The sequence below is a fragment of the Rousettus aegyptiacus genome, unplaced genomic scaffold, assembly GCF_014176215.1.
Source record: "Rousettus aegyptiacus isolate mRouAeg1 unplaced genomic scaffold, mRouAeg1.p scaffold_m13_p_8, whole genome shotgun sequence".
NCBI classification, from domain to species: Eukaryota; Metazoa; Chordata; class Mammalia; order Chiroptera; family Pteropodidae; genus Rousettus; species Rousettus aegyptiacus.
Window position 1 is genome coordinate 72,315,970 of NW_023416311.1, and position 27,993 is coordinate 72,343,962.

The window sequence follows — 27,993 nt, forward strand, 5'->3', positions numbered from 1 at the left end:
TTTGCTTTCTAAAGCTATTGACTATGTTTACCATAGTAAATGAGGTAGTACACACACTGACTTAGTAAATAATGCCAAGATCATTTCACCAAGGTAATCAAATGACCCCAACACGTTTCGGTGAGGTTAGAGGAAGGCAGGGCCCATCTGAGGAAAGCCACAAGAATAGGTCGTCCCCAGTAGCAGCCTTCCAGACCCACAAGGCCATGCTCTCTTACCTTCCCACTGCCACACCTTGTCCCCAGCAGTTCCCCTGGCGTGCTGTGCCCTCCTCATTTCATAGTACTGAAAGCCTGCATTTCAGGGTCCAACTCCACCGCGGAACTTCGGCTCGGCTCCATCTTTCCCTTACCATGTATTTTACTCACGGTCCTGGGCGATGGACAGCTAGCCTCCCGGCACACGCGCCGGGCGAGCTCCGGCAGGTGCAGAGGCGCGCGTCGCGCTGGCGCGGGGAGCCCGGCCTCGCCCGCCGTCCCGCTCGGGGCCGCGCCGCGCGCCCACGTGGCTGAGGACGCGGCGGTGCGCTCGACGTGGAGGTTCGGCGCCGGGCGAGCGCGCTTCTGCGGGCGCGAGGGCGGCGGGGTCCTGGTCGCCGAGCCCGTGTCCGGGTTCCTAAGCTTTCGGTGGCGGAGGTGCACAGTCCGGGCCTGGCAGGTGGGAACCGCGCGTGGGGAGGACCCCGGGGCGGGTGGCGCGCATCCGTGGGAACTCGGCAGGTCGCGGACTAGCTGGCAAATGGTCTTCGTTTTCCCTGACGTTAGTTTAATGGCCTCCTCTGACATTAAAAATACAAGAAATAGGTTCGAAAGACCCTACTCTACCTCTCTCCCCTCCTCCTTTACTTACTTTTTAAATTAATTTTGAGCCTTAACATTATAGCGCACTAAGTACAATGTAGTATCCTGAATTGGATCCTGAAACAGGAAAAGGACATCAGTAGAAAAACTGGGGAAATTATAATAAAACCTGTGATTTAGTTCATATTAACTCCTTAATTTTGATAAATATACCCTCATATTAACAGAGTAATCTAGGTAAAGGGTATACAGGAGCTCTCTGTATGATCTTTATAACTTACTGTAAATCTGAAATTATTTTAACAGAAAAAGTTAAAAAACAAAATCCTATGGCACTGTGCAGCCGGCCAGTCGTTTTTCACCAGGCAGGAGTCCAGTTATTTCCTCTTTGCCAGGTCTGACAGGAATTTGATGTCTGTTTGACCAACTTGTTTGCTAAGGCAAGAGTTACCAGGCTAGTGGGTGTGGATGCTTCTAGTCCAAGTTTTCTGGGCAGGAAACTGTTTTCTTTTTCAAATCCATCCATCAGATATCTTTGGAACACTTGTAATGCACAAGTAAATGAGACACGTACACTCCCTGCATTAAGGGAGTGTACAATAAAAACATTATATAGCATGTAAGGACTATTGAAAGGTACAATACAGAGCTAGGAGGGCTCAGAGGTAGGACAAATCACATCTGTCAAAGGGTAGTCCAGAAGGCTACTGAGGGTGTGGCTGTCATGAAGTGAGGGGGTGCCTAAGAGGAGAAAGCATTCCTGGGGTGGAGAATGGCATCAGCTGAGGCTTGAAGGTGACCAGACTGAGGCCTGGGAGCGAGTGCAGTCCCTCTTATGTGGAAGCAGAGAGCATGCCCAGGGAATACTGATAGTTGAAACACGGAGTGAAAACAGGATTCTTGTTGTAGAAAACAGAATGATACTTAATTACATATGCCATGGGAGCCATGGAATGTTTTAGGGCAAGAGATGGATATCATTGGATCTGTGGTTGGCAACAATGTGTAGTGTAGCTTGGAGTAGATCAGTTATGGAACTATTGGTTTAATCCAGGAGAAGTACCAAGAAATTCAGCCAGGGCTGTGAAGTTACTATGTGAAGAACATTTTGTGGATCTAGAGAATTTGACAACTGAAGGCACCAAAGAGAAGAAAGAAGCAAAAAACAAACAAACAAACAACAACGACAACAAAAAACAATTTCAAAGTTTTGGGCTTGGGTGTTTTTGAGCATGGATGATGCATTTGCAGAAATAAAGGATACAGGAGGAGACCTGGCTAGGTGGGAGGGTGGAGAAGGTAATTAACTTGTTTTTGAACAAGCTGTGTGTGAATTGCTGGCAGGATATCCAGCTGGAGATGTGTATTTAAGAGTAGAAGCCAAACATGTACAGAAGAAACAGGAAGAGGAAATGGAGCCTGAGCAGGCAGATATGAGAGAAGCAGGGACTCTCTGAGGGGCTGAGGAACCAAGGTGGACCAGGGACCTGGGCTGAATCCATGGTGAATCAGTAGTCGCAGCTTCTGCAGAGGTGGAGTTGGCTGAGAAACAAGACTAGGTGTTGGATTTAGTGATTAGGAAGTCACTGGTCACTTTTCAAAGAGTTGTTTTAGTGCAAAAGTAGGAAGATTGCCCACAGTCTACAATGTGGTCATCCTGTGTTCTTTCCCAACTGGCCAGATCACTGAACAAGGAGCCAGAGATACTGTTTCTAGTTCTGGCTCTGCCACTACTTGTATCATTTTGGGCAAGTCATGTATGTCTGGAGTGGCATAGGATAATACTTCCCTTAAAGAAACCCAGAAGGGCCCTTTTATTCCTAGCAACACCTCATAGTTCATAGAACTAGGGTTCTGTGGGGCACACTTTGGAAAATGCTGATACAGGATTGGGATTTTAGAGCTCTAAAGAACCAAAAAATCTTATCCAGTCATCTCATTTGATAAATGAAGAAACTAATACTCAAATTCTAGTTTAGTAAATGTTAATTTCAAATATATCAAATATATTCAAATATATCAATGGTGCCTAAATATAAAGTAGCTATGCTTAAAGCCATTTTGGAGATTCGAAAATGGGCTCCAAGAAGTTAAATGACTTGCCCAGGATCACAGAGTAGCAAGTAGTAGAGTGAAATGTGAACCCAAACCTCCTGAGGGGAGGCCTTCTCCATCACACATCCTGCTGCCTCCCTGGTTGTCAACACTGAATTCATGTACAACTAGTCAAATGAGCGTTAGTTAACTTCAAATATCGTCCCTTCCTTAGAAGTAATGTGCTCCAAAAGTCAAGTTTAATTTGACTAAATTACATATTAATATTACTATTATTATTAAAAAAATGGAAGGGCACACAGCCAACAGTTCTCAAAGTTAATTTTAAAAGCAATACAGCATTGAGCCATGTGAAACTCTGAATAGCAGGAAGATACACTCATAACACCTGAATATGTGTGTTGCATTAAAAAATATTGTTAGCTAATCTTGCAATTGCTTATTCTTTCCTCTTACTGCTTTTTTCCTTTGTGTTGACCAATTCCATTTCCTTCACCTCTGGCTGCCTAACCATGACCACACCTTCCTTAACAGAGATGTGAAGTTGTATTATAAACAGGATTCTGCTGCACAAGGGGTAAAACACAGCCTCTAATATAATAAATAATTTGCTATCTAACCTGACATAAATAGATAAACTTACTTATTTAGGAAATAAACTTGTAAAAGAACCAGAATGATTTCATAAAAATTTGGGGTAAAAAATGGGTCCAATAGACTGTGTTGAGTGTTGTTAAAACTAGCTATTTTAAACTTTTACTTTCCATTCTATTTGATGTTATAAATAATAGAAACTGGGTTTACTCTGATGTTAATCTCATGGAAGTTCTCCAGATGACAGGAAGCAGTGGCTGAGAGTGTAACAGTGACATTGACAGAATCTGGGTTCAGAATCTGGCTCTTATTAGCTGTGTTACTTCACCTGTCTGTGCTTCAGTTTAATTGTTCATACTTAAGTAGTGATAGTGTTATCTTATAAAGTGTTGTGAAGAGTAAATAGAATAATCTAAGTAAAGCACTTAAAATAGTGCCTAGCACACGGAAAGCAAGCAGCATGTACTAGCTATTAGGTCTCTAAAAAAAAATTAGTGCTGATTTAAAGCATCCAGTTTAATAATTTTCTTATCTAGGGGGGTACAAATGATTAACAAACTTCCCATCTTGCCCCCTAATTAAGTTAAAGGTCCCTTATTTTTTTCTGTTTTAAACAATTTTTAATATAGTATCGAGTAATAATTTATATATGATAAAATGCACTATTGTAAGCATACAGTTGGATTAGTTTTAACAAACCATCATTCTAGTCAAGATATAAGACTTTTCCATCACCCCAAAAAAGTTCCTTCCTGCCTTTTGAAGTCTATCCACCTTCCCACCTCAGGCAACCATTGATCTGCTGCCTACCATATATATTAGTTTTGCCAGGATTTCATACAGTAGGTGGTTCTTCTGTTTGAATAACATCTATAAGTTCCATCCACATTGTTGCAAATATCAGAAATTTATCACTTATTGCTGAACATAGTGTATTGTATGGATGGATGGATTAGAATTTGTTTTCTCCCTGATGGTTACTTTGGGTGTTTCCAGTTTGGGACTAATTCTAATAATGCTGTGAACATTCATTCACGCATCTCTCTATGAAACATGTTTTTGTTTCTCTTGGGTAAGTACAAAGAGTGCAATCACCGTGTCACTGTTTAAAACAACTTTTCACAATGTTTGTACCATTTTATACTCCCACCGACAGTGTGTATGGATGTCCACAACCTCAGCAACACTTGGAATTGGCAGTAGTATATGCTGGAATCTCACTGTAGTTTAATCTACAATTCCCTGATAACTAATGATGTTGTGTCTTTCACCTATGTATCTTTATTTTATTTTAATTTATTTATTATAATTAGTTTCAAGTATATAGTACATTGGTTAGACATCTATATAGTCTGTAAAACGATCCCCCCAATTGCACCCTTCCTCCCCTGACCCTCCACCTAGCCAATGTATTAGTGCTACCTCCATTCCCTATGCCATGCTCCCCAACCCCTTGACCATCCATTGGCTACTAATTTGTCTTCTTTAACCCTTCACCCCATTCTCCCAGCCCCCCAAACTTCCCTCCCCTCTATCTGTCACCAAATTGTCCACTCTATTTGTGAGTCTTTTAGTTTGTTCTTTTTATTCCTTAGATTCTGCATGTAGGTGAAATTATGTATCTTCTTTTATGATATGTTACTTCAAATCTTTTAAGGGTCTTTGTTTTTAAACATTGAAAATATATGGTACCTTGACCCTAAAAACAACAGAAAAGTCTTCATACATGATCAGATTTATTTAGCATCTATGTGTAGTTTTAACAGTGGAAGAATAAGAGAAAGATCTCAGCCAAAAAAAAATAAAATAAAAGAGAGAGATTTAATTATTTTCGAAAGACTGAGATTCATTTTTGAAAGCCCTAGTAAGCAAATGCTTAAACAGCAGGATATTTAGAAAAAGATGTCAGATGTGTTTTTATTATCTTTTTTTTTTTAATGAGTCTTGTGAAAAGGATGAAATGTTTCTAAATAACTACAGCAAAGAAGCTGTTTCGAAATGGTGGTGAAACTCTCTCTTAACTGAATTCTGTACCAGAAGGACAAGGCTGATCATTTCAGGTGCTTTCCAGCCACCAGGCAGAGGGCACCGTCACCAGGTAGGTGCCTACAATGGTCTCTGCACGGACAGAGCTCCGTGATCCTTTCGCTGGGGGGCATTTTTACCTGGAGTTGTTTTCTTCTAGAAGAAGGGCAGGCAGTTAGCTTCATGGCATCCTGTGTGGAGCCTTGCTAAGGTGACTACAGTATTTTGCTTTTCGGCCCTAGTGGCAAGTATTTCAGTTTGTATGTTCTTGTTTTATTAAACGAATATTTATTGAGCGTTAGTTATGTCTCAGATACTGATTTTAGGAATTAGGAGTGAAGTGGTGATCCAAACAGACAACAGCTTCTGCCTTGGCGGAACTTACATTCCTGTTAGGGACATTTAGGTGGGTTTGGAATCTGGCAGGGGAAAATTTTCAGGGCGCCCCACCTCTTGAGAGGCCTCTAGGCAGGCTGGAGCTACCTTCTGCTTCACTGAGCTCCCACTTTTGCTCTACCTTCCCTGTTAGTGGCACGATTTGAAAAATGAGTAAAATATGGAGGAGTATGTTAGAAAGTCATAAGTGCTAAGGAGAAAGATAAAGCAGATAAGTGGGACAGGGAGGGGCAGTTTGCAATTTTAGATGCGGTGCCAGGAAAGGCCCCACTGAGAAAGTGACACTGAAGGAAAGACCCACAGGAAGTGAGGAAGCAGCTGTGCACCTGTCCGGGGGAAGAGGGTTCTCCCTGGCCAGGGAACACAAGCGCTGGGGCAGGAGTGCCTGGCACGGTCAGGAGCACCTGGGAGGCCAGGGCTGTCAGCCTAGGACGAGGGGACAGCAGCAGAGATGAGAGTAAGGTCCTTAGCCATTGAAAAGTCTTTGGCTTTTCCTCTGATTGATTGCAAAATAAGTGCGAATATAGGCATGGCATGACTTGAGAAAGGAGAGAGTTGGGTACCTTCTTCCCTCCTACCCATCACTGTCCCAAATACAAAATCTCTACTAATTGTGTCTGCACAGAAATAGCAAACAAACCAAGTGAGGCTGTAGGAACCCTGAGCACTTGAAGTGGATAAAGGGCTGTGACGAGACAGAGGCAGGATGGTCATAGTGATTGGAAGTCCTGTTTTTCAGAGGCTTTTTGGAATTTTACATAGCTCTTTGGCTTGTGAAAACCAAGCCCTTTCTTCTGTAAGCTTGTATGTTAAGAGTGTTCTATTTCCTTGGCAAAGGCTCTGCTTTATTCTGATCAGTAGATTTTTGCATTCAGTAAAAGCCTTTCCTGCTTCCTTAAAATTAACTACAATCTTTGAAATCGGAGATTGGAATTTTTCTTATCTAAAAAGTCCTGAAATATTCAAGACCTTGAATTGGTTTGCATTTGTGCACTGGTGCTTTGCTAGTTAGTCTTGCCTGCATAATACAGAAAAGAACTTCTCTTCCCTGGAAAACCCAACTTTCTTATATTGACGATGTTTAACCTCTGTTTTTTGTAACTGCAGGTAACCCGTTTTTCCTTATGGTAAAGACAGCGCCTGGCTGATGAGCAGGGTGGTGAGGCCACCGAGTGAGGCAGAAGCACAGACCTGGGAAACAGAGGATGATGACATGGCAGAAGGCGATTTAGGGTATGGCCTCGGAAGAAGGCCCGGCGGTATTTATGAAGTACAAGTTTCACATTTATTTACATCTAGAAAAAGATCAGATGACAGGGACTTTAGCCCTCCCCCATGTCCAGGAAAGGGGGAAGAAAGAAGTGGTGCCATTTTTCGGTACTCCAGACATAAAAGCTTGCAAGATACGTGCCCTGAAGGGTCCAGAATTCCTCATTACAGAGGACGGAGGAGCCCTGGTAAGAATGCCTAGCGTCCTCTCCCTCCTTTTCCCCTGTGAATTTGATCAGTGCTTCCAACGCATGAAAATAAGTCGCCAGAGTGGATTTTAGAAATTTATTTTTATTTACATTGTAAGATTGGTGATGGTTCAAAAGTAATTGATGTTTTTATTTCCAAGCATTGTCCAAATTGTGAAGTACACTAGTTATTCTGCATTAATACATATATATGTTAGTGATCTCAGTAAATGATTACCTACCTTGCTTTTTTTATGGCATAGTGATATACTTTACTCATTTTTTTTTCTTATTCAACAAATATTTATTGGATACCTATCAGGAGCCTAGGACAGCTCCAAGCTCTGGGAATAACATGAGTGAACAAAATAGTCAAAGCCCCTAATGTCATGGAGTTCACATTCTAGTAGAGAAGACAGAAAATAAACCTACAAATGAGCAGCTAAGTAACATCAGGCAGTGGTGAGTGAAGGGATAGTGAGTAATTGGAGGGGCTGGGGCACTGCCATTTTAGGCAAGGGTCAGGGGAGGCCTCTTTAAGGAGGTGACATTTGAGCACCGCAAGCTGGGTGCTTATCTGGGGAAGGAGTGTTACAGCAGAACATGCATGCTTCTGGTTATTTTAAGGATAGCATGAAATTTTCAAAAATGATCACAACAAAATTATTTTGAATTTATCATAACTAAAAATAAGTTATGCCATACATCAAGAATGAAATTCAGAATCATATTGTGATAGAATGACAAAACTCCAAATGATTGGGAGCCCATGGATGAGACCATGCCTACTCTGAATTGTTAGTAACACATATTGTAAAACTTCTCCACCAAAGCAGGACAAACACAAATTAAAACAACACAAAAATAATTTAAGAAACGTGTTTCAGATTTACAAAAGTTATGTTGCAGCTGGGATCTATCCCCATCCCTCAAAATCCTTCTTGAAATTAGGATGGGATTATTGATTATATATTTTTCTTTCAGTTCCTTATCATGCATAGAGAATAGATACTGTTTTGCAAGAAAGATGTTGAAAACTGAATATGACGCTAAGATGCCTTTGTAAAAACATGAGGAAACCGCTGGGATAGAAACAAGATGTAATAGTAATAGTATGAGTTCCTGTTTTGTTGGGTTATGGACTTTTGTCTTTCTGTCAGAATTGACCTGATCTTAGGTAAGAATATTGTGTTAGTTTTCTTTTGTTAATAGGTGGTTTCCAAATTACCAGAAATTTAATGGTTTAAAACAACACAAATTGATGGTCTTATAGTTCTATAAGTCAAAAGTCCAAAATAGATTTCACTGGGCTAAAATTAATGTGTCAAAAAGGCTGCGTTCCTTCTGTAGGCTCCGGGAGAGAATCCATTCCTTTGCCTTTTCCAGCTTCCAGAGCCACCTGTATTCCTCCATCTTCAAAGGCAGCAATGGCTAGTCAAGTCTTTCTTATTCTCCATTACTCTGACACTGACTCTCCTGCCTTCCTTTTTCATTTATAAGGACCCTTGTGACTACATTACGTCATCCAGGATAATCTCCCATCTCCAAATACTTAATCACATATGTAAAGTCCCTTTTGCCATGAATTCACAGGTTATGGGGATTAAGGTAGGGGCATCTTTGGGGGCCATTATTCTGCCTACCACAAGTATTAATAAAATAGAAATTGTCATTGTCAACCCAATGTCACGTTTGTACCTCCCTGGAACAGTATATCAGTGATTTAAGTTTTCCCTTGGATACTATTATGTTGATGAGAAAATTTTAATATCCCTCAAAATATTCTTTCTAAACTTTTTTTTTCTTTCTTCTTTTCTTCTTGCTTGTAGCTTACCACTTTAATGCTTTTCTATTGCCAGTGGGATCAAATGAAAATGAAGCTTCTTGAAAGCCCAGTTTAAAGTTTCAGTCAATCACATTAAGGAGAGAAAAAACCGAAGTTACTAAAGACTTCTAGTCATTCTCTTTGGAAAGAAATTAAATTCAGGTTATTTCTTAGCTATTCATATCACTATATTGATCAAACTTAAACCAAACACCGAAATTTATTTCACTCTCAACATTCATGTTTTTTTTTATATTGTGTGTGGACAAAAAAAGGGCCACATACTAAATCTGACAAGCTCAAGGGAGGCCTGCATAGTGGACCTTACAAACTCAGAGACCTAAAGTAACCACACAGGATGGTCTGAACATAAAAATTCCTAACTGAAAGTGGTTCACATCCTAGACCTGTAGCTTCCTTGACAAAGGTCAGTCTTTACCCTAGGTGAGCCTGTCTTTTTGCATCTAAGATAACAAACCTTTAAAATGTCAGAGCAATCTCCTATTCCAGACCCCTGGGGGCACAACCGACAGCAACCAGAGCATAGACCACAGAACCTTCATTGTTGCCTTCTTCCCCGCCTAACCACCTATAAATGTTAATTATCTTGTACCCACCAATGTAAAAGAAGCATGTATCTCTCTGTTTTACTTTTTATTCAGTCCCAGGGATTTCCCTGCTTTGCTCTCTCCCATCCCCTTAGCCTACCACCAGTGGATTTTGGTAAGTCCTCCTCAAGTCTCCTCCTTTTATTTTAATGTATAAAATAAGCTGCAAAACTGCCATTCTCCAGAGCATTTTCTCCATTGAGATTTTGCTTCCTGGCAATCGTCAGTTTGGCTCAAATAAACTCATAAACATTCTCTGCAGGTTTAGATGCTTCTTATGTCGACATGTGTTTGTATGTAGTAACTAACCAATGTGTTATTTTAGAGTCCTTTTTATTCAAAAGTGTGTCTTTTTAATTGTGAAATGTTTAAAGGCAGCTATTTTTATCATTATTTGGGTTATTATAATTCTTTTCTCTTTGCAATGAAACCTGTCCTTGATATTTTGTAAACAAATGTCCTATATTTAACTAGCTAAAATGTTTTTTTTCCTCTAATAGATTCTAATTCAGAATTGTCAAATGTAGAATTAAAGCAGCGTCTTGATGAAACATTAGAGGTAGGTACTCTGGCTTATATAAAAATTCTCATGTGAATAAAATCCACGGATAAGAGATTTTGTTTAAGTAGTACTAACACTGGATGGAAGACAGATTTTGGCTTTCCAGATATTTTTGATGAGCCACAGTATAAAGCTCATACCTTTCAACTGGCCTCTTTATCTTCCTCATTTTTCCAAAAGGCTGTGTAAAGCCCTCCAGGTCTCCTTTCACCCCTAATCTTCTACTGCTACTCTAATCTCCTGGAGAAAATAGTTATTTCCTTCCATCTGTGTACCCTGTGTGTGGCTTGAAATAACCTCTCTGAAGTTAAAAGATCAGAAAGTATCCCAAGTGGTCTGAGGAGGCCACTCGGCCTGCTGGGAGTAGGCATTTCTGTGAGGGCTGCCTATCCTGTGCATGTTTATGACTCTTGTGAAAGCTGCAGTTTTAGTTTCCTAGGACTGCTGTAACAAAGTACCGCCAACTAGAAATTTAAAACAACAGAGATTTAGTCTCTCAGTTCTGGAGGCTAGAAGTCCAAAATCAAGGTGTCGATTGCCCATATTCCTTCTGAGAGGTGTAGAGAAGAACCCTTCTTTGCCTCTTCCTAGCTTCTGGTGGTTGACCCAACAGTCCTTGGCATTCCTTGGCTTGTAACTGCATCACTCCAGTCTGTTGTCACATGGCCTTCTCTAGTGTGTGTCCAAGTTTTTCTCGTCTTATAAGGATACCAGTCATTGGATTACGGCTTACCCCAATCTATTCTGACCTCATTTTAACTTGATTATATCCACAAAGACCCTATTTCCAAATAGGGCCACATTCACAGTACCAGGAGTTAAGACTCGAACATTTCTTTTGAGGAGGACAGTTTAGCCCTTAATAGCTACTGTAGCTGTGTGAGTGATCATGTGCTTATTTATGTAGCCTAAAGATTTTTTTCCCCAGATTCTTAGCTGTGTGGCCTAGATGAGTAAAAGCTAAAGATTTGGGCTTTGAGTTAAAATTGGCACCTGATAATGAGGATCTCAATTTTGGCCTGTCTGGTCCATTGTTAAAGACTGAGGGAATTTCTATCTTCATTTATAAAGTCGCAGTGCTTTGAGTCAAAGTGTATGTTAAGCTTAAATGTAGACTACCCAAACTGTTCATTTTGGGTTGCATATCTTGCAGATAGGAAGACGAATTTTATTTCTCTTCTCAGGAGGTAGAAATTTTAAAAACTGAACTTGAGGCATCTCAAAGACAACTCGAAGGCAAGGAGGAAGCACTGAAAATTCTTCAAAGCATGGTAGGAAGTTATTTTTAAGCTTTCATCACTTTCACAGGGCAATACTAGGTGCTATGGTTTTAGCTTTTAAAACAAAAGCAGCAGTGCTTAATATAATTTTTTTTGAGGTTTACATTTTTTAACAATTTTATTGATGTATAATGTACATGTCATGAATTTCACACATTTTAAGCATAGAATTCATTCTTACTACACTATTACCACAATCTAATTTTTGCACACTTTTAGCATCCCTAAAAGAAACCTTGGGCACATTAGAAGTCTCTCCATTCCCATCTGCAACCTCAGACAATCATTAATCCATTTTCTTGTAGGATTTGCCTTTTGTATTTCATATAAATAGAATCATATATTATGTGTCTGGATTCTCTCTTATCTGGATTCTTTTAGTCAGCATGGTTTTGAGGTTGATGAATGGTGTAGTATATATCAGTATTTTCTTCCTTTTTATTGCCAAATAATATTCCATTGTATAGATATGCCACATTTTGTATATACATTCACCAGTTAACGGCACTTTTTGGTTGTTATGAATACTACTGCTATGAATGTTTATGTACAAGTCTTTGTGTGGAAAATTCTTTCATTCATTCTCATATATATCAAGGAAGAGCCAAATCAAGATTTCCGGACTGTTGAACTATCAAACACTCCACAAAGAGGTGGTCTCTGTGGAAATTCTCATCTCAAATTAATTTTCTGTTGTCTTAAAATACAAATGTGAACATCATGCATGTAAGAATGATTAGAAATGTAATTTATACTGATATTTTTTCCCTTAGGCAATATTTGGCAAAGCCACAAGTCATACCCAGGCAGTTCTTCAAAAAACTGTGGAACAAAAGAGATCCTTGGAGAAGGTATTTGTGTTTATAGCGTAGACTTGTTCAATCCAATAAGCTTTCAAATAAAATTTCCTTAAAAGTCACCATGCTAATGGATATGTGATTTATGCATACATTCTGCTGGGTGTGCTTCAACTTTATATGGTCTCTTCCCTTTTGGAGTTTACAATCCAAAACGGATTGTCAAATGTGTAAAGAATTAAGGTTTCTTTTATTTTCTATTTTAAGGTAGTAGGAGGCCTGCCAAATTGACACTTCCTATTTTTCTTCTCTTTCTTTTTCTCTGCTTGCAGAGCCTGCCTCTTTCTGACCACCTCATCTTCTCTATAAAAGCATTTAGGAATCACTTTTGGAGGTTGTTCCTGTGTCTCTTTTACCCTCCCTTGATGGGACTGCCCTGGGCTCAGACCTCCAGGAGTATATTTTGCTCGTGGAGTCTGCATGGGCAGGGATGATGAGAAAGCTAGGTTGAGACCCCAAATTTTTAAGCTAAACAATTTGAAATTTCTCCTATAGTAAGCAAGCTTTGGCAAAGCTCTTTTGAGTGCTGACAATACATGTTATATGTGTTTACAAATGTGATAAACTCTTTTCGAGTAATAGTTTTTTCTCTTTAACATATTTCTGTGAAATGATTAAATGATGTATTTCAGCTATTCACAATGTCCTGAAGTGATTTATTTGTAAAATTTTCCATGGAAATACTATTTTATTTCTATAGGAAATAAATGCCTTGCAGTGGGAAATAGAATTTGATCATAATAGATTTAAAAATATAGAAGAATCTTGGACCCAAAAATATGACAGGTTTGTATATTATTATTCCATAGTTTTTCTTTGGAAATCTTTAAAGTGCATGTAATTCAAATGTAGTTTAGGCTTTCTTCTTCTTTGAGCTAACTGTAAATATAAAATTATTATTGCTTATCCACTTGCCAGCTCCATATTTTTGTGTTTTCTTTAAAAAACATATATATATATATATAGTACAAACTAAATTTTCAAATACAGTGTAAGAGCCATGTTTTCCAAGTTATTTTAGCATTGGCACTATTTTTTTCAAACAAAATCTTTTGAGCAGCTCTTTTATTGGCGTGAATTTAATATATTTAAATTACAACATACACTTTTTATAAGGTCAGTCATTGAGGAATTGATTTGATATCTGGGGTTATAGATGGCTTAATATCTAATCTTTTATTATTTCTTTTGAGATAAATGAAGATTTACAGAAAACTTATAAAACAGTACAAAGAATTCTTGTGTATCTTTCACCAAGATTCTCCAAATTTGAACTTTTTACCATATTTGCTTCATTATTCTTTCTCCTTTTCTTTCTCTTTGTAGTTAAATATGTAGATAAGGACATAATTTTTTTCTGAACCATGAGTAAGTTGCATATATAAGGCCCCATTACTAGAACTACTTCATTTTCTATTTTTTCAAGGGATATTCTTTTTTAAAACCATAGGATAATTGTAAAAACCAATACTATTTTTTAAATCTATAGATCTTACTTAGATTTGCCAATTATCCTAATAATGCCTTTATAGCAAAGAGAGAAAAAAAATTCCCGTGTTCCAGGATCCAATACAGAATCACATGTTGCATTTGGTGGTCATGTCTAAACTTTAGTCTCCTTTCATTTAAAACAATTCTTCAGTGTTTATCTTTTATAAACTTTACCTTTTTTTGAGGACAGACTAGTTATTTTATAGAATATCCCACAATGGGGATGTCTGGTATTTCTGGATTAAATTCAGGTTATGTGTTTTGGGCAGGTTTACTACTAAGCAAAGTTATATTCTTAGAGCATCATATAAAGAGGCACGTGATGTTAGTTTGTCCCATTTCTAGGCTGTGATCGCCATCATTTAGTGTAGGTGTGGTATCTGCCCTCATTCTCCACAGTAGTCACAATTCTTCCCCTTGTAATTAATAAGCATTTTGTGGGGGAGATACTTTGAAATTATGCAAATAGACTGTTACTCATCAGACTTTCACCCACCAGTTTTTACATCCACTGGTTATTCTGCCTGAAGCAATTATTACTGTCATGTCTGCCAAATGGCAATTTTTGAATTCTGTTATTCTTTCTACATTTATTTATTGGTATCTTATTGTAAGAAATTTTCTCTTGTTCTTTTGTTCATACAAATATGGACTCATGGATTCTTGCATTATGCAAGGAATTAAAAGCAATTACTATCATAATTTCTTTCGATGCTTAAAATTTTCCAACTTCAGGGGGCCTGAAGAAATGGCTCCTCTGATGACAACACACCCAACAGAAGGAATCCGGGGTCACTGTGACAAGGAGCACCAAACCTGTGGCCTTCTTATGAACAAACACCCTACACACGTTCCTCAGTGCCCCACTCTGCACTTCCCCGTGGCTGCCAGGCAGGACCAATGGCCCAAGGCTTTGAAGGCCTCAGTATTGGAGGCAGAAACCCTGGGCATGGGCCAGAGGGCCAGGGCAGTCCTGCAGGAGCTGAGCCGTAGCATTGTGGCTGAGAAAGGGCCACATGGGAGCCATTAGCATGAAAACAGGTCTACATGGAGGCAAAAGTTGAAAAAATTTTTTTTCCAACTTTGGTCAATGGGAACTCCTTGAAACTGGCTTTGGTGGCCTTTTGACACCTTCCTATCATTCCTCAAGCACTTTCTTGCTTTTCGGTACAAGATATTATAGGCTAGGATACCCACAATATTAGGCATTTCTTCAAGGAGCCCTGGATCCTTTCAGTGGCGAATGGTGTTTAGAAATCAAGATTTGAGTACTAGGTGTGCTTACTGCTACTAGGGAGTCTTTCCTAAAGGGTCCTCTCAGGGAACAACTGGAAAGTACACATACAGACAAATACATACACCTATCATATCGATCTATTAAAAACAGGTAGTTGATATCCATACTTCCAATTTCAGGCTACCACCACAGGGTTCATTTTAGCTTTGCCTCTTTCCACATTTTTAACTCCCACAGTGAGAAACCTGGCTCCTATTACCCAATATATTTACTTATTTTTCCATTATAGTATATGCAGAGGGGGTAGCTTAAAAATTGTTATACATACCATTGTAAAATCAAACCTATTAATCAGAGTTTAATATTTGTTTATAGTTTTGTTTTTAGCCTGAGTGTATATGTTTAAAAATCACTTGGTTAGTTTCTTTTTTCTCTTTAGTATGCGTATGCTATTCATTTACGATAATTTATTTCTATTTGTGTTCTATTTTAGGATCTTTTCACCATCCTTGTTGATGTATTTATCTTGTTTATTTTTGACTTTGTAAAAGATGACATGCTTCCAAAACTCAGAACTATTCAGAAAGATACGTTCAGAGAAGTGTCATCTGCACCCCACGCCCTCTCCATCACAACCTTCTGTCATCCTTCCTTCCCCTCACCGTCTGCAGATAACCAGTCTTGTTTTCTGATTTATCCTTCCTCTGTTTCTATTTGTGTGTAAGGGCAGATATGTATATGTTTTCTTATTTCCCATTCTTTCTTACACAAAGGATAGTTTACATACTCTTTTGCACTGATTTTTCCATTTAATAACATATCTTAGAAATCACTCCATTGTGTGGATGTGCCGTAGTGTACTCAACCATCCTCCTATACATAGGCACTGAACTTGTTTCCATATTTTGTGATGATAAACAATGTTGTAATAAGTAACCTTGACATACATACTTTTGTGTTGTTGGAGATGTATTTTTAGGGTATGTTCTTAGAATTGTTGGGTCAGAAGGTAAATGCATATGTAGATTATTAGATGTTGCCAAATTCCTCTCTATAAGAAAGGCTTGTACCACTTTATATTCCTATCAGCAGCACACGTGAGACTGCCTGTTTCCCCACAGCCTCATCAAGAGAATATATCACATGTTTTAATTTTTTGGTAGTTTACCTAATTTGGTTTTTTATATATTTTTTTTGTATTTTTATTTTGACTGAACAGAACCCAGAAATTTCTGATTCATATACACAGATTTACACTTAGTCGAGAGACTGCCTTTTAGAATACTCTTCAATTAAGCAGAACTGGCACAAGAGGCTTTATTATGTCTGCACAAAAATAGTTAACCAGATAGCAAAGTTAATGACTTTGACTGAGTTAGCTTTTGAAAAAATTAGTTTATGAGGTAGTCTAAGTAATTTATAAAGAATTTAAGTGGATCTAATGAAACGTTTGTGAGCATCTGAACAATTTCCTCAAAAGCTTAATCAGAATTCATGGAAACTCAGAGACCTAGTCTTAGGAAGAGGGCGCATTAACAAAGGTGCTTTATTCCTCAAGGGCTACACGCCTTGCTTGAGAACCTAATTTCATATTTTATTAATTTTTTAAGTAATTCATAGAAACAGAATGCATTAGATTTACATTTCATTTTTAATTGGGAAGCTTTAACTTCATGATCTCTGTTTTAATGATCTGAGGCCAATTTTAAGCATAGCATAGAACATTTCCCACAAACACTGCTACAAATGTCTTGAGAGGTATTTTACTTTGTCATTAATTGACTAGATAATCTGGCTACTGGTTTTAATTACAAAAAAAAATATTGTTTAAGCCTTTGATGCTCAGCAATTTAGGAACTCTTGTAAGTAACTTCAAGTTTTAGTAAATAGATAAAGCTCCCTATGTACCTTTTATGCAAGTTTTTAAAGGTGACCTAAGTCTGACATATAATTGGTAGTCAAATGGTTATTAAGTTGAATTAAAATTTTAGTAAAGAAAATGAGTATTGTGTTAGGGATGTGTTAGATAATTCTGGTTCTGATTCTTTCTCAACTAAGTATACAGAAGGGTTTAGAGTATGTGTAAAATCTTCCCACACTCCTTTACATTGTTTTTATTTTGTGACACCTAAATTCTAGATTGTTCTAAAGTACGAAAAATTATATTTAGGTTTTTGTGCTCTAGTTATGGGACAGAAATATTCCCATTTAAGTATAAAATGCAAATGTTTATTGGAGGGTACTTTTTTCCAGGCTAAACTGTGAAAATGCAGTCCTCAAAGAAACTTTGAAACTAAAAACAGAAGAAATTAAAATGCTGAAGTCTGAAAATGCAAGTAAGAGTGGTATTTTGATGATTCTTTAAAAATTCTTTATGTTAAAAGATTTGTTTATAAAGCATCTTATGTTAAGAACACATATCAATAGAGACAAAGTCCTAGTATTTCAAAGTAATATATTTTAAGGATAATAGAATAAATGCATCATTTAGGATTTTTTAGTTTAAAAAATTTTGAGGTAAAATTCACATAAAATTAACCATTTAAAAGTGAACAATTCATAACATTCAAAATGTTGTACAGCTATCTAGTTCCATAATATTTCCATCATTCCAAAATAAAACTTCATACCTTTTAAGCAATTTCTCCTCATTCCTCCGTTACTTTTTAGTTTGTATACTCAGTGTAAAACAAAGTGATAAAGCACCTGATGTCTGAGGAACTTGAGTAGATATATATTTTATTGGGATATGAATAGGTAAAGTTTATAATTATATAATTATTCAACATTATATTCTTTCAAAAAAGTGTCTTGTGTGACTGTCACTAATACAATTATTCTTAATTTTTCAAGATATTCGACTCATTAAGAACTTGAATTTTTTACATACACAACTGACACTTGAACAACGCAGGGGTTAGAGACACCAACCCGTGCTGTCAATATAACTTTTTCCCACATATAGAGAGAGCGTAATGTCACCTGTGAGGAGTAAACGCAAGTTTCTGTTGGATGTTCTGTTGTAAACAGAAGAGCCATTCTTCAGGCACCCTGCTCTGATCACACCCCAAAATCCACATATAACTTTTGACTCCCTCAAAACTTAGGTAGTCCCTCCGTATCTGTGAGGGATTGGTTCTAGAATCCTCCATGGATACTAAAATATGCAGATACACAAATCCCCCATATAAAATGGTATAGAACAATGCAAACAGCCCTCCACATTTGCAGACTCCCAAATGCATGTTGAAAAAGAGTATTTTGATCCAAGTTTGGTTGACTCTACCGATGCAAAATCTGGGGAAAAGGAGGGCCAACTGTATTATTTATTGCAAAAAATCCACGTATAAGTGAACCTGTACAGTTCACATGGTTAGGTGTATGTGTGTGTACACAAAGACAAAAACACACACACACTTTCCTTATATGATGAACCACCTTATGGCAAAAGTTAATGAAAGTATTAAAGTGGTTTAAGATTAAGGTGGTACCAACGTTTTATAAATTCTGAGATGTCAATTCTCTCTTCTGAGCAGAAACTATTTTAAAGGGATGGCTTGAAGGGGGCAAAATAAGCTCTAAGTCAGGTCATGGGCCCAAGGGAGGCACTTTACATAGTGTAGTTCAGGGGTTCCCAACCTCTGGGCCACAGAATGGTAGTAGGCCATGGCCTGTTAGGAACTGGGCTGGGCTGCCCAGCAGGTGAGCAGTGGGTGAGTGAGTGAAGTTTCATCTGTATTAGCAGCCACTCCCCAACGCTAGCATCACCACCTCAGCTCCACCTCAGATCATCGGGCATTAGATTCTGATAGGAGCACCAGTCCCTGGTGCCAAAAAGGTTGAGGACCACTGGTAGTTGTGGCAATGCACCTGGGTGAGAACTGCACACAGATAGTGCTTCTCAGTACTGGTGATTTGAGCAGATGGAGATTTTTCCTGCATTAGGTTAATTCTCAGGACAGAAGCTGCTCATAATCACAACCCCTCTCCTTCTTCCTTATCATTCCGCCCTGCAACAAGAGGGGGACAGTTACTATTTTCTGTGCTCTCTAGTAGATAGTGGGACCCCTCTTGTTCTAAATGGTTTCAGATCTGCTTGTGAAAACTGAACAGAAAAATCTGATAGTTTGCATACTTGGTACTTTTGATATAATACATGAAATCTCACCATCTGGTTGTCTTGCTACCTGCAAATTCTCTGAACAATTCACCTTTGTAAGTTTTCTCTTGAAAAATCATACAAATTTTCCAAGAGCAAATGAAGACCAGACTTTTGTTGCAAAGTTACTTCCACATTAGAAATAATAACATTTTATCTAGTGTTATATATGTTATTATCACACTTAATACCCACTATTCTATCAGATTTTCTGGGTGGGGCCTGTTGTACATACGTTGCTTGTAAGAAATGAGTATATTATGTTGGTGTAACAAGATTATGTGAGGTCAGAGTCGTTAGCACCATAACTAACACTTTCTTATATGGCCCTTTCTAGGTTTGAATCAACAGTATTTGGAGGTGCTTGCTATGCTTGATATCAAACAGCAGAAGATGGTTCAGGAAAACGTATGCCAAGACAAAAGTGGCTTTACAGAGGTTTCAGGTCTTGAGGTAGGTGGGCAGGTATAAAAGCTTAGCAGGAGGAAAATTTTCTACTTTCCTTTTCTTTCTGGCATTATTGTCTGCTTACATGTTCTAGGGTAGCGCCATATTTAGCAATTTGAGACTGAGAGAGGCCCATGGGTTTGCTGAGGTCAGTTCTTCAGGCTTGCTGGTACCATATCTATCACAAATGAGATTCTTGGACATTAAGGGATGTGCTAGTCACCTCCTGCCTTTTATTTTTTTCAGTTTTAGCAGAAGCTGTGTTAGTAGTTACATTACATGATCATAGACTCTATTTTTAGGAGTGGATGATTTTTTTTTTCCATTGACATTAAAATTCATTTGTCATTTTTGAGTGTGCAGCCCTCCCTGACAGGAGCTGGCAGTAGTGAATGCTGGGCAGCACGGTCAAGTCCAGTCACAGGAGGTCCACATTGTGGATGTTAATATTTACTTTGTTAGGTCAGGTTCCTGCCAAGGACTCAACTATAGGAAACTGGTGCCAGGTTAAACACGGAAGCTGAGAGTGAAAAAAAGGAAGGCAGAATTCCAGTATGTTTTTGTTCTAAGTAACAACATTCTTTCCTCATTTGTATGTAATCACCACTTGGATCCTTTAATCCTGGTCTCAGCTTTCTTCTGTTTTTGTTTTCCAGTTTCTTTGAATCAGATGCTTAAATAGAAATGTACACAGGGATGTGTGAGTATGCCTCTGTGTTTGTATCTAGCTAATTAGTGTGACACTGGGTAACAGGATAATGGTTTTGGATTTAAAGCTTGCAGTCCTCGGAGCCTGCCTTTGTCATGGTCCCAGAGGGAGCCCCTGTTCTTGTGCCAAAATGGCGGCATCTGCTCGGAAAATGCTTCTTCAGCTCAAACAAGAGGTACTGTATTATCAAAATAGTAAATCTTTGGTTTCGTTTTTCCAGTAATAGTAGAATAAATGGAAGCATCTGCAATAATTAGCTTCATTTTAGCTGTCACTGGATATGGAATTTATGCTTTTTGCATAATAGCATTAACTTAAAAAATGGATTTTGTTTACATGGTTCCAGAATACCAATAGTACTTGGCACAATATTGTAGCCACATAAAGTTGTTTGCCTAAGATTATAGTTAATATTTCCTAAATTCTATTTCATTTGTCTATACATGGCCCTAAAATTACTATATATTGGAGGAAAAGGTGCACCTATGCTTAAAATTACTAGGATCTGCAATACTGAGTAATGGGGAGATAAACATGAAGCTTATTAGAAAAGCAGCAAAGCAGAAGGAACCTTTGTACTAGCCAGACCTTGGTTTGAATCTTAGGTCCATCATTTTCTAGCTGTGTGGCTTTGAACACATATGTTAAATGGACAGTAATAACTAGCTTGGAGGGTTGTTATAATAGAGGAAGTAGACATATGTTTAGCACAGTGCCATACACATGGCTGACATTTAATCAAATGACAGCTGTCATTATAATTAGGCTTTAATAACAAATAAAGTACATGGACCATAATTAAAATATTTTACCTTTACTGAATGTATGCTGTTTAAAGTCTTCAGAGTATTTGGGAAACCTAACAGCTAAATATTAACAATTCATCAGGAAAAGCATAAGATTACATAGATCAGAGTCAGGGTCAACTATGGGAGATATCTGAAAGATGATATTCAAAATTATTTTCAGTGGTATCATCTAGAATGGCCCAAGGCAGTACTGGAATGCAGCCTTCAGCATCCTCCCTTCTGTGTTGAGCAGAACAGGGTCTGTCTAGGATAAGGTCCAAGAACTGTATTAGAAGGGAATTGACAGGCACCACAAGGGAAATTTCTGATAGTCTAGTTCAGAATGGGCAGCAAGTGCTAATTAGTTTAAGCAGATGCAAAAGACCAAAGAGACAGTAGACTCCTGCTAGGTAGGGAGACTACATTTGTCTGACTCAGCATTCAGGCAAGAATTATTCTGGTTTGGCCTCTGACACCTCTTGAACTTTCTTTCAAAATCAGCTGCAACTTCTGCAGAAGAGTAAAGAAGAAGCCTACATAATGGCAGATGCATTCAGAATTGCATTTGAGCAACAACTGATGAGAAAAAATGACCAAGCACTAAAATTAACACAAATGGATAAACTATGTAAAAAAGAAACAAAATGGATAAATTGGAAGCACCTTAAAGAGGATGGTAAATATGAATTATAATGGCAATAATCAGGTTTAATTTGTTTTGGATTATAATCAAAGTTGTTTAAGCACGTTTAATACGATAGAGAATATAATTGAAATTTTGCATACAGTTGTGATATATTTAAAAAATTAGTAACTATGGGGAAAAAAGGGGTCATTGGATGTTACATATGCAGATGAGCTATTGGGATCAACAAAACCATAAAACAAAAATCTTTTTTAGTACTCTATTTAATTTAAACAAGGCTATACTTAGTGGGAAAAGAAATAAGAGCACTATATGGTTAAAGGGAAACTACCATGAAGGAAGGAATACTGAAATGATCGCGAAACCCTGTATTAAATGTATCTAATTAAACTTTATTGACACATGTGATTCTGGAAGAGACATTGTGGAATAGAGGAAATATCTTAAGTTGAACAAATTAATAAAAGGTTCTTATAAAAAAAAAAGATTTAGGTTTAAGTTCACTAGCCTATCAAAAGTTCATAGCTATATTTGAGTACTGTTGTAGTAAAAACAAAATATATAAAAATGGCAGAATAAAATTACAGTTGAAGTAGGTAGTCCAATATAAACAAAGTAGCTCTTATTTTTTAGAAGTTTTAGTTTCTCTAAAAGGTCAATTATGTTTTTACTTGATATTATTCAGAATCCATGTTACTTCAATTTAAAATTTCAATTTGAAACCATTTACCAATCAATAAAGATTAAAGTGAAGCTTATAAAAAGTTGAAATGTTTTAGTACTAAAATGCTGGGATGACCATTTCTAAATATTTCCTAATGTCAAAATCCATAATCTTAATTCCAATACCTTTCATATTCAGATGAACTTCAGAAATAATCTTATAACATTAAAAATGAAACTTTTAATAGTAAATATTTTATTTAAAAAAATTTTCAAACAGTACATATTAGTAATAGTATATGGATCAAGTGTTATGAATTTTAGCTTCATTAATTTTACTCATTCCTTGGCCAAAATGGTAAGAAGTAGCTTACAGGGATAATAAAATAGAAGTAGTAAACGAGGACCATGAAAGTAGATAAAAGCAGATTATAAAAGCTATGTATTTAGTATTTATCAGGTGGAGAGAAGTTAGGGCGAAAATGAAAAATGTTTAACTCTCATTCTTCAAGGGGCATTCCCTTGTCCTGGAATTAACTTCTTAAAAGTTTTCCTGACGTGAGACTTACAGAGGCTGTTGAGCAAATATGATGGCTAAGTCCTCAATAGTCACTTACAGTACATACAAACTCAGTTATATGGCTGTTTTCTATAATTCCTTCATAAAAGCTGAAGGTACAGCTTTAATTCCAACTCAAAGTAGGTGATTTTGCCAGGGAAAAAAGCTACCAGTCTACATATTTAGACTTTTAGGAATTGGAAGAAAACATAGTATCTAGTTCTACCATGGACAACAGATGTGTAGGGGATCTTCCTCAGGCAGGCCCTTGATAAGAGATAGGCTGCAAAAATTTCAAAGGGATATTTTTTGCGGGGAGCTTTGGTGTTCTGTGTTGCTAACTGCAAAACCCTTTGGAAATCTACCTTGTTTTGATGGAAGGTAGGGAGAAGAGTGATGGGAGAAAGGAAAGACATGGTTAAAGTAATTTTCTGAAGTCTTGTCATATTCTGTCACTTGCATAGGACTCCCAACTATGCATGAAGGTTGGCCATAGGGACACTGCTATGTAGACAAAACCGGGTTTTTCTTAAGAGGTTGATTCGTATTAATTTCAGCACTTGAGTATGTACTCATTTTATATCCCAGAATTCCTGCTTTTCTTCGCTCATGACAAACCTCAGAAATTTTCCATAGAAAATATGATTTGAGGAAAAGCTTCCAATCTGTTTTCCATTAAGGCACTGAGAGAGACTGTAAACAGAATTTAAAATAATTGATTCATCTCTGAAAAGCCTTTACAAGTCCATACAAGTTTCAGTAGCTCTTTGTGAGTTTCTTAGTGACAAGACTTTAATTCATTTAATAGTGTATTTCAATAATCTGAAGAGGTACAGGATGATTATTACAGGTTATTTTCATAGGTGTGGTTCACACTTAAGGTATCTACTTTTCTTATTGATGTGGCAGCTTAGATAAGTTCTGAGAGAAAGGTTATAAGCATATTTTTTTCAGACTGAAAAGAGATAGAGATTCATCCATTCACTCATACAAGTTTCCCAGTGTGTCACCTTGTCTAGCTTTTCCCCTTTGTCACAGTTGCTTGCAGAAGAGGTCAGGTGTTGAGGCTCAGTCACTGTGGTTTACCTGCTCTCAGTTTTCCATGAGACCATTTGCAGAGCACTCCAAAAACATTACTGAAATTTTCTTTGTATAAATCTAGATTTTGTACCTTCCACTATAAATTGTACCCTTTCTATGGATGAAGATTAGTGTACATATTTCAAGATATGGACTTTTAAGCATTATGTCAGTACCTGGGCTAGGTGCTTTCACAACTGCATTTTTCTTTCTTTTTTGGTGGTAAAATATACATAATGTTACCAATTTATTCACTTTTAAGAGAAATACATTCACATTGTTGTATAACTATCACCACCATCCATCTCCAGAACATTTTCATCTTCCCAGTTAGAAACTCGGTACCCATTAAACACTGATGGCCCACTCCCCTACCACAGCCAACGCTCTATTATTCAATGGTATGGCAACCCTGAGGTACAAGTGCTATTATTCTTATTCTAGAGGTGAGGAAATGAAGCTCAGAGAACTTGTCTAAGGTCACGCAGTTAGTTAGGTGGCTAAATGAGGATTCAAGTCCAGGTCTTTCTGGCTCTAAAGCAGAGTTTGCATGGTTCAGAGGCTGCCTGTGGCCTGCAGGGTGTTCTCAACTAATGTGGGTTAGTGGCTGACATTTAAAACTAGGAGATGTCACATACAAATCTGGACTGCTGGCTCCTCTGGAAGACTTAGATGATCTGGGAGCATGGGCTGTGTTCTCTCTCAAGGGGCAGCCATCGTTGGGAGCTGAGGAACTGGTGATGCCACAGAGAAGGGCATTGCTCTGGATTCTCTGTGGTGCTCTCCAGCATTTGCCATTCTAGCTCTAAAGGTTGTGCTTTGTCCACTACACTGTGCCATCTGACTCACTTGTGCTAGAGGTCTGAGGAGAACCTCCTGACTGATTTAGGAATGAATTATTCTTGATTCATACCTCTTTTCATGGAAGTACTACAACAGTGAGTGTCTTATGTCTCAGCTATATTGTCATGTTTAATTTTAGGATTACTATCACAAAGGACTAAGAAGACCTTAGGGCAGAAACTGTTGGGTATGCTTCCTTCGGAAAACAGTTTTAAGAGGACTGAAGACCAAGCTAATCCTCAGGAAGTCTTTAAGATGCTGATAGATTTGGTTAGTATCTTTCCTTTCTTGTTAGAAGTTGTGGTTAAGCTAATCTCTTTGCTTATTAAACTCATTATCACTCTACATTTATGCCCTCTTCCCAGTGATTTCCTCCAGAGTTATAATCTTCACCTCTTTAACTTTCTGCATGTTCTTCCTGTGCAAGTTTAAAGCTCCACCTCTAAGAGGGGGCTCCTTGTAATTAACTCCAGGTATCTCTGTCATCTGCATTTATATATACAGTTCATGTCAACTTTCTCTTTATTCAGGAATTTTTTAAGTATTCAAGGTACTTCTTCCTCTAACATTATATCCTTTAGTCATTACAAGCCTGAAATCAGTCCTGTTATTCCCATTTCATAGATGACTAAATTAAGAGACTCATTATATGAATGTATCTATAGAATGAAAGTTATTTGCATGTAAATATACAAAACCAATTTTATGTAAGCAATTTCATTCTTTTACAAAACTAAGTAATGTTGATTTTATATATGTATATACATACAACATGTTTCTTCCCCTCTTCGGATGACAACAAAATTTAAACAGAATGTTTTCTGTTCTTCCTTTAAAAAAAAATTTGCAATAACATGTAGCATGCATAATGCTTGGGAATGAGTGGACACCTAATGAATTTATTCACATTGACTGATTTGACAGACTGAATATTGAACATTTTGATAAAATACTTCTGACTATAGCTATCTTTATATTCTGTGATTTCCTGACTGTTACATTTTTAATTTCTGTACATGCAGTTGAATGATAAAGAAGAAGCTTTGGCTCATCAAAGGAAAGTTAGTTACATGCTTGCTCGGGCATTGGAAGACAAAGACTCAGGCTCAAAAGAGAATAAAGAAAAAAATCCCATGAAAAACAATTTTCTATTAAAAAATTCCTGGCAGAAAACTACAAAATTCTCTGATTTGCATGATCCTGTACATTCAAGTGTTCAAATTTTTAATTCTGTGGGCTGCACTTGTTCAATCCATCACCTCCATACAGATCAAAAATACACAAGAACTCTGAAAAGATCCCATTCTTTGCCACCAAATATCATGTTTTGAAGACAAACCAGTTGAAATTTGAACTGAGAGCTGTTTATATGGAGACTTTGAAAAAGGATTGTGTAGATGTTGCTACATCTTCAGAAATTTTATGTTTTCTGGGTCTTTCTAAATTTTAGGAGGCAGCTAAAATACTCAAATGTTTTCTATAAGAAATTTAGTATTCTGTGTTGATATATTTGATTTATAAATTACGTTAGTATGTTTTGTGAAATTTTCAATATTTACCAATATCTAAAAAACATAAATATAGCGATTTTTGAGAAAAACAATTATTTAATTATTTAAATTGACTATAAGAACCTCTGAGAGTGACTGAATGTAAATTCTGAAATACTTTATTTTTATATTGTGTTTTTTAGTATTTTTCATTTGTAATATAAAGTTAAAAAATAATTTCCTTAACCTTAATAAAAAGTTATTTTGCTGGGACTTTGGCATAAGTATATTCAAAGTCATAGCTAGTTATTGCATAGCTTCTTTCTTTTGTCAGAGTAGTGACATTTTGTAGTCATAGCTACACAGAATTCTAGTACTCAAACCACTCTGAATTAACTTCTCAATTTTGATGCTGAATTTTAGGCCATTTAATTTTCTCTTTCTATAAATATTACATAACCTTTAATAGCTTTTGGGAATATTGCTATATGAAAAGCATCACAATTATGTCAAAGAAAATGTATTACATTGTTGGCAATTATAATAAAACTTATCTAATTATGATCTCTAGTAAAAAGATATATGGCTATATTGAATACTACTTAGATAACAACAGAGTAGTAAGGTAACAACATAAACCATTTATAGTTGAGTTAAAGGGAGAATATTTCGTTTACATTAGTAAATAATAATAAAAGTTAAAAATTTGGTAAAAGGAGGATTGAGGAGGAACTACTGTTACCAGATATTAAAATATATTGTCCTAATAATAATGCAAAGCTACATTATTTAAAGCAGTGTACCAGCAGGTCAATGGAATAGGATAAAAACCATACACAGACCTTTATTTACCATTTCTATATCATCTTTGGTGAAATATCTATTCAAGTCCTTTGCCAGTTTTTAATCAGATTATTACTTTTTATTGCTGAGCTATGAGATTTCTTTATATTCTGGATATTAACTCCCTTTCTCATATATGATTTGTAAATATTCTTTCTCATTCCACAGGTTGCCTTTTTACTCTGTTGATTAAGTTCTTTGACGCATACTAGTATTGTAGTTCTAGTCCAATTTGTCTGTTTTTTACTTTTGTTGCCTGTGCTTTCAGGGTCATATCCAGGAAGTCCCTGTCAAATATAATGTCATGAAGGTTTCCCCCATGTTTTCTTCTAAGAGTTTTTATAGTTTTAGGTCTTATGTTTAGGTGTTTGATCCATTTTGACGTTTTTGAATATGGTAAAAGGTAAGGGGATTTTTTCATTCTTAAGAACTATTGAACAGCCACTGGGAGTATAGTATAAATTAAGTATTTTGGAGAAATATGGCAATATCAATACTAATTAAAATGCACATATAAACATTCCTTTTTTAATTTTTTCCATTTTTTTTTTTTAATAATTGTGAGAAATTGAAAATAAT

The 27,993-nt window shown here is 37.0% G+C and overlaps 1 protein-coding gene and 2 non-coding genes across 9 annotated transcripts; 2 read left to right on the forward strand and 1 right to left on the reverse strand.

Annotated features, from left to right (window-relative positions):
* The first annotated feature begins 558 nt into the window (after positions 1-558).
* Positions 559-27,974, forward strand: CCDC125 (coiled-coil domain containing 125). 7 transcript variants are annotated; one of them, XM_016122187.2, is made up of 13 exons: positions 568-657; positions 5,430-5,547; positions 6,978-7,327; positions 10,261-10,319; positions 11,507-11,593; positions 12,376-12,453; positions 13,160-13,245; positions 17,441-17,523; positions 19,684-19,799; positions 20,570-20,677; positions 21,792-21,966; positions 25,221-25,351; positions 26,104-27,974. In XM_016122187.2, exons 3-13 carry the CDS (start codon positions 7,018-7,020, stop codon positions 26,410-26,412), a joined length of 1,542 nt encoding a protein of 513 aa, XP_015977673.2. In that variant the 5' UTR covers positions 568-657; positions 5,430-5,547; positions 6,978-7,017; the 3' UTR covers positions 26,413-27,974. The 7 variants fall into 7 exon arrangements, with proteins under 7 accessions (XP_015977675.2, XP_015977673.2, XP_015977676.2 ...); XM_016122189.2 differs by lacking the exon at positions 5,430-5,547 and having other exon boundaries at positions 559-657; XM_016122190.2 differs by lacking the exon at positions 568-657 and adding an exon at positions 9,815-9,875 and having other exon boundaries at positions 4,799-7,327.
* Positions 14,668-14,800, forward strand: LOC118607197. The gene has a single exon (XR_004952734.1). It is a non-coding gene; the product is annotated as a small nucleolar RNA SNORA11 (small nucleolar RNA).
* Positions 18,128-18,256, reverse strand: LOC118607198. The gene has a single exon (XR_004952735.1). It is a non-coding gene; the product is annotated as a small nucleolar RNA SNORA11 (small nucleolar RNA).
* Positions 27,975-27,993: the final 19 nt, after the last annotated feature.

Bases quoted from the DNA above. Each gene is read 5' to 3' on its own strand.
- CCDC125 (XM_016122189.2), top strand. From the start codon at position 7,018: ATGAGCAGGGTGGTGAGGCCACCGAGTGAGGCAGAAGCACAGACCTGG. The intron at 11,594-12,375 runs GTAGGAAGTTAT...TTTTTCCCTTAG, and splicing joins TGAAAATTCTTCAAAGCATG to GCAATATTTGGCAAAGCCAC. The intron at 17,524-19,683 runs GTAAGAGTGGTA...GGCCCTTTCTAG, and splicing joins GCTGAAGTCTGAAAATGCAA to GTTTGAATCAACAGTATTTG.